This window comes from Lissotriton helveticus, chromosome 6, assembly GCF_964261635.1.
Source record: "Lissotriton helveticus chromosome 6, aLisHel1.1, whole genome shotgun sequence".
In the NCBI taxonomy this organism is placed as follows: Eukaryota; Metazoa; Chordata; class Amphibia; order Caudata; family Salamandridae; genus Lissotriton; species Lissotriton helveticus.
The window spans coordinates 1,423,787,211-1,423,804,530 of record NC_136067.1 but is presented as its reverse complement, the minus strand read 5'-3'; the positions used below and the strand labels follow the sequence as shown (position 1 = coordinate 1,423,804,530).

At 45.9% G+C, this 17,320-nt stretch overlaps 1 protein-coding gene across 2 annotated transcripts in view; it reads right to left on the bottom strand.

The window, feature by feature from the left end:
- ENPP3 (ectonucleotide pyrophosphatase/phosphodiesterase 3) overlaps positions 1-17,320 on the bottom strand; it is a 709,442-nt gene that overhangs the window by 38,808 nt on the left and 653,314 nt on the right. For both annotated transcript variants that reach the window (XM_078649216.1, XM_078649217.1), the window contains exon 25: positions 14,261-14,417. In XM_078649216.1, coding sequence (XP_078505342.1) covers positions 14,261-14,417 — 157 coding nt within the window. The remainder of the gene's footprint in view (positions 1-14,260; positions 14,418-17,320) is intronic.

Here is a 17,320-nt window from a genome sequence, read left to right as displayed (position 1 = left end):
GCCGCTCCTGCCTGTGGCCCAGGTACCAAAGGACTACACATGAGCACACAATATAATGTTCAACAAATTTCCGTTTTCATACATGGAGTGACACTAAGTAATACACAAACGTCGTCAGTGTAACTTGGAGGTGTGGTCCTGTAAGAGGCTCTATCCTGGCTGGCTTGTGTAGCAATCCACACCAGTCAAAGACAAGACCCATGTTTAGTTTGTCTCATGCTATAATGCTACAGTGTGCAGAGGTACAGCCAGCAAACATACAGGCAGAAGTTGCATATCCAAGCCGGTATACTTGCAAAAGATCTACAGCCCAGCACTGACACATAAAAGCATAGATAAAGACAAGAGAGGAGACAATGGACAGCACAGGGGGTGGGCAAAACAAAAATGTGACCGAGAGTGGGAGTAGGGCAGGGATGCATGTTTAGAAGTAGCAAGCATGCTTAAAATGCATGCTACCAAGGCGAGATTACATAAAAAATCACAGCGCAAGCGCTGTGCAGGCAGAACAATAAAAGGAAGTTTTATTGTTGGCACAGTGGGAAGAAGGGGAGAGTGCAGGAGGCGCCTAGCTTTTAAATGGAACTGACAAATGCCCTACAGCTATTATTTAAGTGTCAATGTTCGTTATTTGCCAATTACATTAGCCCTCTTGCTTTGCTGTTTATTAAACGTCTTAAGAATGATACTGGCCTAAAGCATTTCAATTGGAAACCCTGGCCTTTTTTTTAACACACAGATTGTGAGGTCACACACAAATGCAGTCTGCTTCCTGCACATGCTATAAACAAACCACATCCGTGGCCGGTCATACAGTTTAAAGAACTTGGCAGACAGAAGAAACAAATGCCATTCATTCAAAGAAATCATTCAAGAAAGGCACTTCCTGCCGCTAATGTGCTCCCCAGCTCCCCCCACTAGTAATCCATTACTAAAACGCTTCACTTCATCCCTCTACTACTCATCTAGGGCTAAAACTGTCACCCCGCTTCACGTCATCCCCTCAGCTGCTGCACACAAAGGGAAACAACCATTAATCGCTTTAAACTATCTAATTGCAGAGAAACAGGAGAAACTGACACAAGTCTACCTTTAAAGAGATGCACTCTGTAGTGTCATCACCTATTGTTCCTGTGCGCAGCGCTAGGACCATACAGTGCGAGATGTGGGTGGAAGGAAAGGGAAGCGCAAGGGAAGAGGAGGGGCAGAAACAGGGCCGGACTGGGAACCAAAACCGGCCCTGGCAAAGTGCTCGGCCGGCCCCTCCCTCGGGGGGCCGAGCGCTTTGCCAGGGCCGCTTTTCGGCCGATTTTGTTACAGGGCCGATTTTGCAGCTAAAACGGCTCTGTAACAAAAACGGCCCCCAGGGCCCAAAACCGACCCCAACCCTTGCGGCCGACCGGGGGATTGCCCGGTGCACACAACGGCCGTCCGGGCCTGGGCAGAAAGTGGAAGGAGAGAAAGCGAGCAGGACGGGGACGGTGAGGGGCTCGAATTAAGAGTTTAACAATTCATACTGTGTCTGTCCCAATATTCAAATATGACAAACTGGTGATGAGGGTAGTTGATCTGGGACGCACCAGCACCTCACAATTCTGGCAGCCTCAACACGCCTTACTGCCCCACACCGCAGCATCGAGTCCTCAGCCAGCAGCCGCAACCCTATGCTGCTGTACACTGACCACAGCCCACGGGACACCACCTACTACTCACACCGACGGCCACGTCCAGTCCGCAGTAACTCCTGCATCAGCTGTGACCGGAGCACCACTAGCGCGGGCCTTCCGATGTGCTCACTGAAGCACGTGAATGCCCCGCCACTCTCCAGACTGCTTGCTGCTTTGGACTCCTGCCTGCCTCCCATGACCTCATTTCTGCATCCAGGTGAGCCTGCATCTGCCGCACTGGGCTCCGGTGTACCTGACATGACCTGAGCATTGCTTCTAGGGTGAGCCCTGCCTTCCACCACTTGTCTGCAACCTCATGCACATCTGTCCTCCCGGGTGGCCATTTTGAAGTCAGGCCACTCAGTCAGGACCCCTGTTAATACCCCCAGCAGCCATCTTTGTAATGTTATGTCTTTGAATCAGGCACCATTACAGACTGCCTAGACATTTCTCCTGGAGAAACTTGCTGCATACCCTACGCCTCAGTATCTCCATACGTCCCTCCCATAACGCCCTACTGACCCCTGGAGGGAGCCAGTCATCTTTACCTTTACGTTACATCTCAGTGGTGCACCTTAGGCGTTCCAAGCACTGCCACTTAGTGCCAGACCTGCAACATACCACCATGTTGTTATCCCCAGACACCTGACAAAATGCACATCCAGGATCACTGATGCTAGGCGTATCCTTCCTATGTCACCCCAGAACCCTTGGTTCTGACTTCTGGCAGCGGCATGGGTCCTCGATGGCAAGGCTTTCTAGAAGACTTCGAAGACTTCATGGAGGGGTCACGAATCACCGACTCCAACCAGCAACTCAACACCTTGCGCAACCTGTTTGGCAAAGATGTTGGTCAAGTCATCAAAGAACTGCAGACTGCTATGTCTACTTCATATCAAGACGTGAGAGATGCACTAAAAAGGAAATTGCTCCACAAACGCAACTTAGACTGTGAACGCTACACCTTCAATCTGGCCTCACAGGAAAAGGATGAACCAATGGGCCACTTCTTCACCCGCCTCAAACGCCTTGCCCATTACTGCGACTTTGGTACATGAAGACACCCTCCGTCTATGACTCAGAGGGATGCCAGTCAGAGTCAATACGCTGTCACCTGCTGAAGAAACACTACTCACTCGACGACATTGAAGAGCTGACAAGAATAAACGATCAAGCTGAAGAACATGCTAGGAAGGTGGAAGCGGGCAAAACAGAAAAATGTGAACAAGCATTCCGACTTCAATCTCAGGCAAATCCACAAGGCCAGTCAGATCCCAGGAGGACCTCCAAACCCACAAGCCAGACTCCCAGCTTGAATAGGAGTGGCAGCAGCTGGAAACAACAAATACAGTGGTATCGCTGCGGTCAAGTCTAGCCTCACACAGGCCCTGCCCTGCCATGGGGCAGCTATGTCGCCACTGTGGAAAAGAAAACCACTTTGAACTGGTGTGCCGAGCATCTCGCAAGGAATTAGCACAAACCCAAAACAACTGTGGACCTAGTCGCCTTGCAAGAGGAGTACGCGACAGGCGAGACCGATCAACCAGCTTGTCAAGACCCAGCAGACGGTCTCACCTCACACACTGTTCTCGATGCCCGTCAAGACAGTGATCAATACGTGTGCATGGTAGCAGACCCTGACAGATTAAAGAAATACTCAAGCTGCACATTCAAATGGGTAACCACCTAGCACAATTTGTCTTAGACACAGGAGTATCACGCAACTACATATGTGCTACAGATTACAAGAATATGAACCCAAAACCAAAACTGCAGAAGGCCGCTGTGTGCGTCTACACATGGATGTCCAAAGAACCTCTACCATGTCTAGGACAATTTCACACATCCTCGAGATATGAAGACAGAATGGTTCAACCACAGATTCATGTCATAGAAGGACCCGAAGCAGCCTTCTTAGCCTGCCAACCGATGAACGCCTGAAACTAGTGGGGATACTATACAAAGTAGATGACACACCAGACATCATCAGCAAGTTTCCAAAACTGTTCACAGGACTTGAAAAACTAGCCCACTTCAAGGCGGTCTACACGTCAACGAACAAGTAACACTTGTGGCTCAACATCACCCGAAAGTGCCATTCCACCTTCAACAAGCTATAGGCGAAGAGTTACAAGACCTACTGGGAGCTGACATCATTAAGAGGTCAACCGGATCAACCCCTTGGGTATTCCCACTGGTGGTAGTACCCAAACGGGACTCGCACTACAAAGTGTGTCTCTATGTCGACATGAGAACCCCAAACACAGCCATAGAACGAGAATGGCATCCCGGGCCCCACATCAGTGACATGATCACTCGACTAAATGGGCAAAAGTATTTTCCAAACTGGACCTAAACAAAGGCTACCACCCACTCGAGCTTCACAAGAAATCCCGCTATATCGCCACATTCTCAACGCATCAATGCCTCTTCAGATTCAAACGCCTCAAATTTGGAATCTCATCAGCTGCAGAAATATCCCAAGAAGCAGTAAGGTGAGTCATTCATCACATTCCTGACTCATTCAACTACAGTGATGACATCCTGGTGTTTGGTGGCACCCTCAAGGAACATGACACAGCTCTGGATTGAGTGTGCCACGCTCTTCTAGACGCCAACCTCACACTCAATCAAGACAAGTGTGAGTTTCACAAATCCGTGCTGAAATTCTACGTCCATGTTTTCTCCAGGGAAGGAATGCGACCTCACCCTGAAAAAGTGACTGCACTAGCTGACACACCTCGCCCACAAGATATCAGTGACATAGGTCTTTCCTGGGCATTGCCAGCTATTGCGCCTAATACATAAAGGATTACGCCACCATTAGCTATCCTTTGCGTGAACTCATGAAACAAGGCCATGATTGGCAAAATGTGAGCAGGTGTTCCACAAAATCAAGACAGCCTTGGGTTCTGCCATCAACCTAGCATACTTCAATCCTCTCAGAAAAAACAAAATCACTGTAGATGCCAGCCCAGTATGAATCAGAGCCATCCTACCTCAGTACAAAGATGAAGGCGACCAACGACACATCGTAGCGTATGCCAGCCGCAGCCTAATGGACACTACGAAAGCATACTCAGAGCCGGAGAAAGAGAGCCTGGCGGCTGTCTGGGTGTGCAAACATTTCCACATTTTCATCTAGGGGAAGCTCTTCACTCTAATCACAGACCATCACGCCTTCATAACAATATTTGGAAATCCCAGAGCGAAATTGCCACCTTGTTTCGAGCGCTGAGGCATTCGCCTTCAAGAATACACATACACCATTGTCCACAAGCAAGGGAAGGCGGAAAATCCAGCTGAATACATGACAAGACATCCCAGCACCACAACACAAACAAGACACTCGCTGGCTGAAAAATACATTCACTCCCTCATCGATCAAGCAAGACGGCCAGCTGTCCCATTGGAAGCAATCACAGAAGCCACAGCCAAGGATGCCACGCTCCAAAACATAATGCATTGCATTCAAACAAACCCCTGGAGACATCTTGATGAAACATCAAATGACAAAAGTGTACTGACCTGGTACCTTCCCAACATGTCAAAGATGAACTCACAATCAGTGACAATGGATTATTACTATGAGACAGATGGATTATCATACCACAACAGTTATGACAAGGGGCTGTCAACTTGGTGCATGAAGGACACAGAGGCGTAGTGGCAACCAAAAAAAGCGCTTTGTGAACAAGTCTAGTTCCCTTCACTCGATCAAATGGTAAAAACCAAGCTTCGAGACTGTCTTCAATGTCAACTGTTAGGGCGAGAAGAATCGCGTCCCTCGCTCCAGTGTCCGATCTCCCAGACAGCATGTGGCAACAAGTAGCCATTGACTTTGTCTGCCCTTTAAAATCCTGGAAGTACATCATCGTCATAAGGGATGAGTACTCAAGATTCCCTATTGCGCAGCAAGTATCATCAACAAGAGCGACCACCATGATACCAGTCCTAGACTAAACATTCACTGCATAGGGAATCCCTACAGTGGTGAAGACAGATAATGGCCCTCTATTTAGTGGACATGATTTTAAAGAATTTGCAAGTCACCTCAACTTCAGACACCGGAAGATCATCCCCATGTGGCCTCAAGTCAATGGGATGGTAGAGAGGTTTATGGGCACACTAAAGAAGACCATACAGCAAGCAGAACTGGCCTGATGAGACATTCAACTTGCCCTGAATGAGGTCCTAGAAGCATATCGGACCACGCCCCACAGCACCACCAATAAATGTCCACCTACTCTGATGCTGGGAAGGCCACGCATACCAGAACACCTATCATAGACACCATTTTACTTTCAAGCTCTCGCCATCATGATCACGCCACACTGGCAGAAATAGACAAGACCAAGAAAGCAAAAATGAAAGAATATGTAGCTGACCTCCGAAATGCCAGAATCTCCGACATCCAGAAAGGAGACTGGGTGCTAGCCCGCAAGAACAAAAGACAAAAGCTGACAGTAGATATCGTGACCCACCCTTACGGGGGATGAGTCGTAAAGGAACCATGGTCAAGGACAAAAGAATCACAAAAAATGTGTCATACTTCAAGTAATGCAATCCAGCAGCCTACACCCGGACAGAAGAGTCAGAACATGATACGGAAGACTCAGGTCAAAAAGCAAACAACTGTGATAGACCTGAAGCTTCAGCAAACCCAAAAGAATCAAGAGAACTGGCCCTTCCATGCCGTCCACAGAGAACCATTTGGTGACCAACTTGGCTCGTTGAGGAACTGAACAAGTGTGAGCACTGAATATTATAAGAAGGGGGAGATGTAGTGTCGTCACTTATGGTTCCTGAGCGTGGCGCTAGGACCATGCAGGGCGAGATGTGGGCAGAAGGAAAGGGGAGCGCAAGGGAAGAAGAGTGGCAGAAAGTGGAAGGAGAGAAAACGAGCAGGACAGGGATGGCAAGGGGCTTGAATAAAGAGTACAACAATTCCTACTGCATCCATCCTTGTATTCAAATAAGACACACTCCTAGTCAGTGGCCATGTTCTGTTATACAACTTCCCTAAACATATATTTATTGCAAGTAACATGCCTGGTAACTGCTTTCAAAGCCAACGCCTGAACGGGTTCATTAAGCGCTTTAAATGTCTGAAAAGAGTGAATAGGGCTCACCAAGTGCTTAAGTGTTGGGAAGTGCTGCATCCCTAACACTGGGCTCTTGGTCGCTTCATGCAGTGATTGGCTTCGCTTAAGTCAATTCCCCACTTTTTATTGCTATAAAAGGTCTGCGTCCTCTCCAATAAAACCACACAAACAGAGCCTCTGCAGCGAACAGGACATGATCACCTGGTAGTGAGAGCCGAATTAAAACAAAGTACGTGTGGGATGGGGTAATCGGTATTACAATGCCCCAGGCCTATAGATCCGCTCTAGGAAAACCTGCAACTTTCTTTGTGCCTTGTTTGTTTCTTTGCTCAAGCGGATGAGTTGGGGAGGCCCAAGTACCACAGACCCTGACCCGGCTCAAGCCCAGAGGTGAGGGAGCACAGAATCGGGAACGGGGAGAAACACTGGCCTGTTGCTGCTCCTTCACTCTCCCCTTAGTGGTGCCATCATGCCAATTAAGACCTTCCCAAAAGTCCTGTGCCCCAAACATGGGCCAGGACATGTGTATGTTAAGGGGCACGAGGAGTAGATACAGGTGGGGGCTTAAAGTGACGAGACTCCCCTGGGTAAGTGACGATTCTATCTGAACTCTACACAGTGAGGATTGTCTGCAGCCTGCATCACCAGTGGGTCCTTCCAGAAAGTCCTTGATTATGCACACAAATGATTAAGCACTATACCAGTATCAAAGTTAACACCATTAGAGACCACCCTGGTAAAAGTATGTTACTCCTACTCAGCAAGGGCTGTCTATAGCCTGCATCTCCAGTGATCCTTCCTGAATGTCCTTGCTGCAGTTTCCTTAGGTGGAGGCGCTATAGTGGGTAGACTTGATGTGTGGTGCAGTGGCACCAGCTTTGTGTATAGGGGAGTTTCTGCTTGGACTGAAAGCACCACACATGGCAGTGTGACTCCTTCGGAAAGCTCCTGCCGCAGATGGAACAGTCTGTGCGAGTGTAGGAGGGAGTCGCGCCCGATCGGTGGCAGAGATGCATTTGGTTGACTCATCCAGCCAGGGACGTTTATTTTAACTAATGGAGAAATGGGGTGAGGAAACACATTTAAGTATAAGTAGCAGGTACCCTTGAGGTGCATGGTCGGCACGTGTTCTATTTGTAGTGAGGCCATGTGCGATGGGGAGACACACAAACTTGTTGCCGGTCCTTCAGTTTCCCAGAGTGGTGCACTCATGCCGAGTAAGACCTTCCCAATAGTCCAGTGCCCCAAACATGGTCCAGGACATGGATTTTAAGGGACACAAGGAGTAAATGAAGGCGATACCTTATGTGCGTGTCCGGGTGTAGTGTACACCCCCAGCCACCGTTCTCTGGTGATGATGATAAAAATCTGTGGGAGGAGTGGCTGGGAGGTCAAGCTGCTCTGCTTGGGTAAGAAGTTCAGGGGAGTAGTTTTGCTTGTATGCTGTAGTGAGGCCAAAATGTCCCAATTTAAACAACATGCAAGGGGTAGGGGATAGGCGAAACAACTGAAATGGGAGGAGGGTGAGAGGTTGAATAAAACAGACAACGCAGGGTGTGGGTTAAACAAAACCTCGACAGAGAGCAGGAGGATGAGAGGGGTGCATGTCTAGAAGTAACAAGCATGCTTGAAATGCATGCTCCAACAAGGAGATTAGGTAAACCTGCGCTGTGCAGGCAAAACATTTTAGAAAGTTCCCAAAAGAGCAAACACATGAGGAACAACAGGAAATAGTATGCTATAGCCAATAGAAACAGAGGAATAGAAAGTGGCAAACACAGAAACCAAAGAATAGCAAGGGTGCCGGATGTAAGCCTACCCTAGAGGTGACTTATACGTTTTAAAACAGAATGCTTGGGCCCGGCAAAAGGTTTATTTTGCTAAGTTGAAATGACAGTTTAAAACTGCACACACAGGCTGCGATGGCAGGCCTGAGACATGTTTAAGCTGCTACTTAAGTGGGAGGTGCAATTGGTGCTGCAGGCCTACGGGTAGCATTTAATGTACAGGCCCTTGGCATAGGTAGTGCCACTTTACTAGGAACTTTCAAGTAAATTAAATATACCAATTGGGTATTAGCCAATTCTACTATGTTTTAAGGAAAGAGCAAAAGCACTGATTAGTGACCAATAATCAACAAACAGGAGGGTTGCAGGCAAAAAGTTAGGGGAAAGGCCATGACAAGTTTGCCAGGTCTAACAATCAGCTCACTAATCAGCGGACAGTAACGACCCCCATTACTGGTACTAATAACCCCTTTCTGTTCAGCCCAGGATTAGACTATCAATCCTTGTAGAACTTTCCACAGGAACTCTGTGACAAACTCCCCTCCTTCTCCAGTTGGATCTATCAGAACTTCCTCACAAGCTTCTCTAATGGAAATTACAATAACACTGGCTATGGGTCACAGTCCTAAACTTCTATTCTTCATCCAAGGTAACAGAAGGAAATACTCATGGAAGTATGAGTTACCCGACAGTGTAGACATGGTACAAAACAGACAAAAATGTAATGCAATAGGGTTTCCTGACATCTTTTCTGCTTTACACCATTGAGAAACCTGTCCAGTATAACCGGACGTTGTAGGTGTAATATCATGAGATGTGGAGGTAGTACAGTGCACCTACCAGTAATTGCAGTGATGTCTCCACCACCCTTTGCTGCAGGAGCTGGTCTACAGTAATGATTTGAGAAAAGTGTTTCCACAGGTTAGTCCTATACACAGTGTGTCACCTTCTAAACATAGCCATAGCAACTCTCAGTAATGGCATTAGCATGAAAGCCATTAGCATCTTATTAATAGTGCATATTTGTATTCAAGCCCTTTTCAGGGCAATATATTAAGGACCACTAATGTCTACCTGTTTTGTCCTTTATTTATCTTTCCTAAATGAAACATTTGGGTATATCCCCCTTTGCATCTCCCTTTGCCTTAATGTTACTTTTCTGAATGGTTTGACTTATAAAGAACAACCTGGTATCAGGAGCGGCTGTTACCAGACGGGGTGGTGGAGCGTGGGGGAGGTTAATCAACAAAAAAACAAACACTTGCCTTAGGACGGACAGCCAGACGCCGTCTCCTCTGCATCCTCTTCATCTTCCGGTCTCCAGTCCCGGCTGGCAGCAGCAGTAGATAGCACCCGGGACACAGGCTCCCCAGAGCCAATCACAACTCCGCAATGCAGCGTTGTGATTGGTCCGAGCCCTGTTGATCGGAGCTCAGACTCGAACAGGGAGCCTGTGCATGTTCCTGGCCAGGCTGTGTAATGCAGCATGGTACGAACATCCAAAGTACGCAGAAACTGTTTGGTCGGCCCAAGAGGGCCAGCTAAAAGGTTCATGCTCACTTTGGGAGTTCAAACTACCCCTCCCCTGCTCTGGCCAGTACCGCCCCACACAGGCCACAGACTGCATGCAATCAGGAAAAATAAAATGACAATAACGATATGTTATTGTCATTTTATTTTTCCTTTTTGCGCAGTGGGGCAACGCTTCTCCGCCTTAGTGGAGGAGCCGCCACTGCCTGCTATATTAACAATATATGTATGTTTATGGTTCATAGCTTTTACAAAACTAATACCACACGTGCTTGAACGTTGCCATTATGTATCTCTGTGTCAGAAAGAGTTTGAATGATTAATTCTTGTTAAACATAAATTAAGCAGTGACATGTTTTTGTTTAAGATCTAAACTAGAGGATTATTAACTCCGCCGAAAGACCATGCGTTGTTTGACCCAGGTCAGCAGCATTTCACTGGCAGCCTCACACACACACTGAAGTTTCAGAAGTGGCATCCTGAAGTCACTTTATAGACACAGGAAAATTGTTCATCTGAACTGGATGTTTATGTCTGCGGATTCTAAAGTTATAAGCAAGGGAGAGTACTTGAAAGGCTAAATATAACATTTATTTTCTGGAATGTTTATATCCTCATGGAAGTGGCTTACTATTGTCTACAATAGCTGCTATCTGAAATTCTATTAATATTTAGGTTTAACATCATAGATCTTTGAACGCATATATATTTACTGAAGTATTTTCCCATAGACAAAAAATGGGCAAATCCCTTTGATACATCTGGCACATTGATCCTTGTACATGTGTATTAACATGCAGTGTCGAGCAATATTATTGCAGGTGTCTCTTCACATTCAGAGTGCTGTTCTGTGATTGCCGGTTCACATAAATCTTTTAAACAGTCAGAAGTATACTCCCATATGCTTATACCCAAGATTGAAGTACATTTATATTCGAAGATTCGTCAAAGATTTCAAGGCGGGACGTCTCCTGGGATCCTATGAGTGTTGCAGACTCACGTGCTTAACCATTTCCATATACGGAATTTTAACAAGGGCACAGTCAAACAAAAGGTAATTTATCCTTGCACCTAAATTCTGCCCAACCCTGAATCCTAAAACACTCCTTTCTACACTTGAACTTCACCCCTCTCTCACCCCTAAAAACACCTCATTACCATACCCAAAATCCAAAAACCCTTCACTACCCCAAATTCAGTTTTAATGTCATTTTTAGATTTTTTTTCTTAAAATTATCCTTAATTTAATATGTTTCCTTTAATTTTAGATTTTTGGCTGTATTTTCTTAAAAATGTCTATCCTTCAAACTGTTTTCCCCGATTTTCCCCAAATGTAGTTTATCAGTTTTCGTTTTTCCATTACTTCACATACATCACTCTGTGCTGTCTGAAGCATCTCAGGCAGGCATGATGAAAAGGAGAGCAACCAGTAAAGCTTCAGCAGTTCCCTGAGACTTTCAGCAGAATAGATGACGTACATCACTTAGCTCCACACCATATAATGACTATCAGCACCGGGGTCCATGCAACCTCCATTCTGTGTTTTAGTAAGCTGCATCTAGGGCCAGTTTAAGGCAGTCTGGCAAGTCTCACTGCCAATTAGAATTAGCACATTCAAACATATTCAGTCAATCCGGTAGGTCACTGTTCCTTCTTCAGGGAGAAGTCTGAGAGGGTCCTCTATCCAGAATGAAATGGTGGCAGCTCCAAGTACGTGAAGAATTCCGGTACACCCTCTTGGAATCCGTTCTGGCAACAAACCTTGTGTATTCTCTAAAGGCAGCTTTGGAAATTAAGAACCAGCAAAGGCAGAAGAAAGGGGTAGGGGATGGGGAAGGTTCTCCTCTGTGAGGACATCCACCATTCAAATTGCAGCCAACGTCTTACAAAACTAAGTATTCACAATCAGGTATAGGTAACCCTGGTGAGAGGTTCACCTGTAGAGTTTGCAAAACATTTATTGTGTGCTCATGGTCTAAACTCATTATTGCAACAAGGTACGCACATAAAAAAATGAACCCAGAGTGGCACTCCATTTGCCCCAAGCCTCAGGTATTAATTTCCATGGGAGACTAGTAGTTAGTTCTATTTGATGACTGTCTGCACCAAAAAAACTAGATTAAAGCTATACTAGAGAGGGAACTCTAATGAAACTACTGGATAGGGAGAACGATGTAGGGTCTTCCCTAACAGGACACACAAAAAGGGAGATGCTTGGGAGAACAAATATGCAGTTTAAGGGGTATCTTAGGTGCCGGGTCCCTCTAATTTGTTGAGTAAAAAATAGCTTAAAGACAGGGGAGCATTCTGGGACAAAGGAAAGACTGGTCAGGATGGCCCAGTAGCTCGTCGTTCACAGAGATTTCCATTGTTACAGAGGGAGAGTTAAAGTGGGTGCTTTATTTTTAGATGCTCCTATTACCTAGATTTCATTTGCATTTTCATAACCAAGGTTCTGAAAGGGATCCTGGAATTTCTAATGACTAACGGTATTGCATGGATATATTCATCATTGCTGGATGGCCAACAGACAAATCAATCAGAAATCTGGATATCTTGGTGGCCTCAGGATGTCCCTCCTTCAGCCTCTCATTAGATATCAGTAAAAAATCTGGGGATCAAAATTGACAGTGCTCTGTCCCTGCAACCCCAAATTCAGGCTCTGGTGGGCACCTGCTTTGGGCTACTATGCACCTTGAACAAATTCCTATCACTTCTTTCAGTTGAAACTAGGAAAACAGTAATCCAGGCTGTGATCACATCCAGACTCGATTTTGGAAATGTTTTGTATTTAGCGCCGGGATGCTCCAGGGTTACTGCGCGCTCTACAAAAACCTTAATAATAATAATAATAATAAGGTATGCCTGAATATCTTTTGAGCCTGTTGCAAATTGTTAAGAATGCGGCGGCCAGATTGGTTCTCAATCTCGCCCCTAGAACCCATTTGTTCCCACATTTATATTCACTCCACTGGCTTCCAGTGAAAAAGAGGATTCACTTCAATACACTGGTTCTGGCACATAAAGCTCTGCATGGAAATGGTGCAGTATGCCTTAGGAGGAGGCTTTCTACTTATGCCCCTCCTAGAACACTACAGTCAACTTTTGGCTACCTAGCCACCATCCTAAAAATCCACCAGACCAGAATTGGTGGAAGATAATTTTCCTATCTCGGTGCTAAAACCTGGAATCAACTTCCGATGGCACTTCGCGCCATCCGAGAACTTCCTATTTTCAGGAAGAAGGTGAAAACCTGCCTATTTAGCAAGTGAGGTAATCGTCCAGTTGCTAGGGTGCAGCTAACCTACTCCAGCCTGGGACACTCCTCCTAGCATGCATGTGCTCTACAAATGCCGTTTCATTCATTCATTCATTCCTCACAGTGTCACCACTAATAAAACCACTTCCTCTTAGAACACTGCAATCCAATCTGTCCCTGCCAAGGATTCATACCATACACCAGATGCAAGAACAGAGGGGGGGGGGGGGCATCGAGGAAGGGGCGTTGTCCTTTCTCCTGTGTCCATAGTTCAGGGGTCTTCAAACTGGGGGGCCTCAGGTGATCTCGGGGAGGCTCCAGGCTTGGGCCAAAAGAAGCATTATGCTCTGTAATGGGTCATAGCATCTTTCATCATTTATATCCTAGCTGGGAGTATGTGTCAAAAGTGTAGGGACTCCAAATATTCTTCAAAAACCCCAGCCACACACTGTGGATACTTTTAATAGATACAATTAAAAAGAATAATTGTGAAAAATTCTATTGGGGAGCCAAATTCTTTTTTTTCCACTGGGGGGGGGGGGGCGGGGCGGCGTTAAACCATTTGAAGACCACTGTGCATAGTTAGTGCCACACCATTAAAGAGATACGCAAGGAATAGAAAGACCGCTCTGCTCCCCAAAGATCACACTGTCGGTTCAGCTGTAATTCGCAAGACTCACTTCAATCATACATCAACATTGAAATGCGAATTGCTGAACTTCTCTGCGTTGTTACTATTGATGTTACTTGCACGTCACTTTGCTGCCAACAGCAAATCAGGCTGTTGGTAGATTTTAAACTCCACCTTCCCTCAAGCGGATCCAGACTGCAACTACCAAGCATTAGGACAACTTGACAACAGGTGCCTTGAAGACCATGCCTAAAGTAGGTAATCATGTATTGAGTACTCACAGCGCAGCTCTCACTGTTGTCGGGTCTGTGAGGAATTATAAAGGACAAGACGGCGAGGGAGCCCGCGCAGCTGAGAGGCGTATGGGAAGAGTTCCTGCAGCTGGTGAGCACCATGAAGAAATGTGTTGGGATAGGAATCGCGGTATCACCGACATGCCTGGAGGGGAGAAATGAGCAGATTAGAATTTTCTATTTACTTATTTTTTTAAATTAAGTTCATGCTTACGTTGTACTGCAAATATTTTTATTTTGGTTGCAATTCCAAAAATTTTTTTTTAGGATATTGACTCTTTGGTTTCAAATCTAAACATTTATTTTTAAGACATTGTGTCTTTGTTTGCAATTTAAAGCATTTCATTTTAAGACATTGACTCTTTGATTGCAATTTCAAACATTTATTTTTAAGACATTGACTCATTGGTTGCAATTCCAAACATTTATTTTTAAGGCATTGACTCTTTGTTTGCAATTACAAACATTTATGTTTAAGACACTGAATAATATCCGAGTGTCAAGGTAGCCAACCTTTAAGTTCTGTTAAGCACAGGACAACGCCACTTTGCTTCTAGAATTTCGTTCATTCACCTGGCATTCTGGACTATAGTAAGGGCTCTACATTCCAGCTTTTTACCAACATGTACCCGGGACAGGAATCTAAGCGTGTTCGTGGTTTAGTTCCATTTATTCTAAATCATCACCAACGGAGCTGCTACAGTTTTGAATTAGCTGCAGCAGATTCAGGACCGCCTCAAGGTGCCCCAAATAAGTGCTGTTCTGCAGTGGCTTTTGTAGTCTGGTCTGCCCTGTTCCCATGATGCACTGGGCCAGGGACAGACTAATTTGCATACAGCCAGGTTCTGAAACTGGGATGGTGCAATGAGCTAAAAAACGGTGTTGGATCTAGCCCTGATCTCTTGACTGGGTGAGAGTACTCTGCTTAATTCAGAGACTCTGTCCATCACCACCCCTTGTTGTAAATAATTTTGTCCACCCTAAGCGTGGAAGGGTATACTCAGATGTGAGTCCCTTGCTCATTGCACCATCAGGATTCAAGCAAGCCGGGCCGAAGACGCCTGAAATGGCAGAAACCGGTCCCCGGAAGCTTGTTTCCTTCCCAGTGTAAGAATTGGCTTTTGTAGTCTGGTCTGCCCTGTTCCCATGATGCACTGGGCCAGGGACAGACTAATTTGCATACAGCCAGGTTCTGAAACTGGGATGGTGCAATGAGCTAAAAAACGGTGTTGGATCTAGCCCTGATCTCTTGACTGGGTGAGAGTACTCTGCTTAATTCAGAGGCTCTGTCCATCACCACCCCTTGTTGTAAATAGTTCTGCAGTGAGGCCACGACAAGATAATGGCCTTGACTAGTTGAACATACAGAGGAGGGTTATGCATTGGAAAGACTGTGCAAAACTCTGAGGTAAAGAGGAAACTCTCTCTTGCCTCGCAGAGGCATGTTTGCAGAGTAAGACTGGAAACCAGCACCAGGACCATATTGTGTACTGCCCTAAAAGCAGAGGGCTTTGTGCTCATAATCTCTGCCTAAATCACCCTGGCCCAAATAGAGGTCTGAATATATCAACAACATCTCAGCACTCGTGGTGTATAGCGTCAAAACGTTGCTGAACATCTGATCACTGAACTAAGGCCAAGAAAAGAGCGGAGAATCAATTGATCTAACTCTTCCCCTATGGGCATGCCAAGTTTGAGCTGGCTATCAAAGGCATACATGTATGAGCCAACTCTCATAATATGCTGAAAGGCTGCAAAACATGTTTAAAAGCTGTAGTGACAAAATGGAACTCCGTGGAAGACCCTATCTGAGTTAGCAAGCAAAAGGAGGAAGGAATTCTAGTTAAGAACTTTGGGCAAACAATAGCTAGACCACTCCAAGACCTGCTTTTGACAGTCAATATCAATAGCTCCTCCAGTAGATAGACAACCTTTAAGTTCTGTTAAGCACAGGACAACACCACTTTGCTAGGAGGTCATGGTCAATGGTGTTGAAGGCAGCCAGTATATCTAACAAGATCAACACCTTGAAACCATCAGCATTCACAACCCACAACACATCATCCACAATTGAGAGAACCACTCATTCATACTGTAGCCAGGTCTACAATCGGCTGGATGATGTTCTACAGGTACTTTCCCGATACTAAGTCAAGCTGTTGGCCTACAACTGCCTGTTGAACTAGTTTAGCAGAGTAAAGCACTAGTGGAATGGAACTGAATGTTTTTTTAAATCACCTTAATCAAATTATGTTAACTGGGGGAGTAGATACCAGTAGCACCTTCTGTTTATCTGGAACTATTGCAGTTTTGAGAAAGGTGTTCAAAATGTCAGTTGCAGCATCTATATAACCACGAATCCACTTCTTAAGGATATGTGCAGGCCAAAGGCCTAAACAAGACACATATGGCCTGTTATCAGTAAGTCAATTTAAGAGCACCTTGCTAGGAGAGGTATGCAAACTTGATAAAGGTAGACCTATGCTCATCAAGCAATCAATCAGACAGGATTTGCAATGCATGGCTAATCGCCCAAAAAGGTCTCCATGTGCTGTGAACACTGAAGGGGGTGGGGGTTCAGTTGAACAGTGAGTTATTGAGTCCTTTCCTGAATTCCAGCAGAGAGGATGAGGCCCAAAGGTGAAGACGGATATTGTTCCAGGACTTTTCTGCGAGGTAGGAGGAGCGACCACCACTGTTGCTTCGGCCGATGTGGGTGGGGAAGCAAGGAAGAGACTGGAGGAGTGTAGGTGCCTAGAGGTTTGATGGAAGTTCATGCAGTGGTTGATGTATGCTGGTCCTCGGTTGTGCAGGGTTTTGTAGGTGTGGGTCAGTATCTTGAATAGGCATCTTTTTTTAACAGGTACCCAGTGTAGCTTCTTGAGGTGTGAGTTCATCTGGGGTGGTCAAGGATGAGTCTGCCGCTGAGTTCTGGATAGTCTGCAGTCTTTTCAGGAGGTGCATGGTAATTCCTACATATAGTGCATCGCCATAGTCGAGCCGGCTGTTGACTCACACTTGAGTGAGAGTTTTTATAGTTTCAACGGG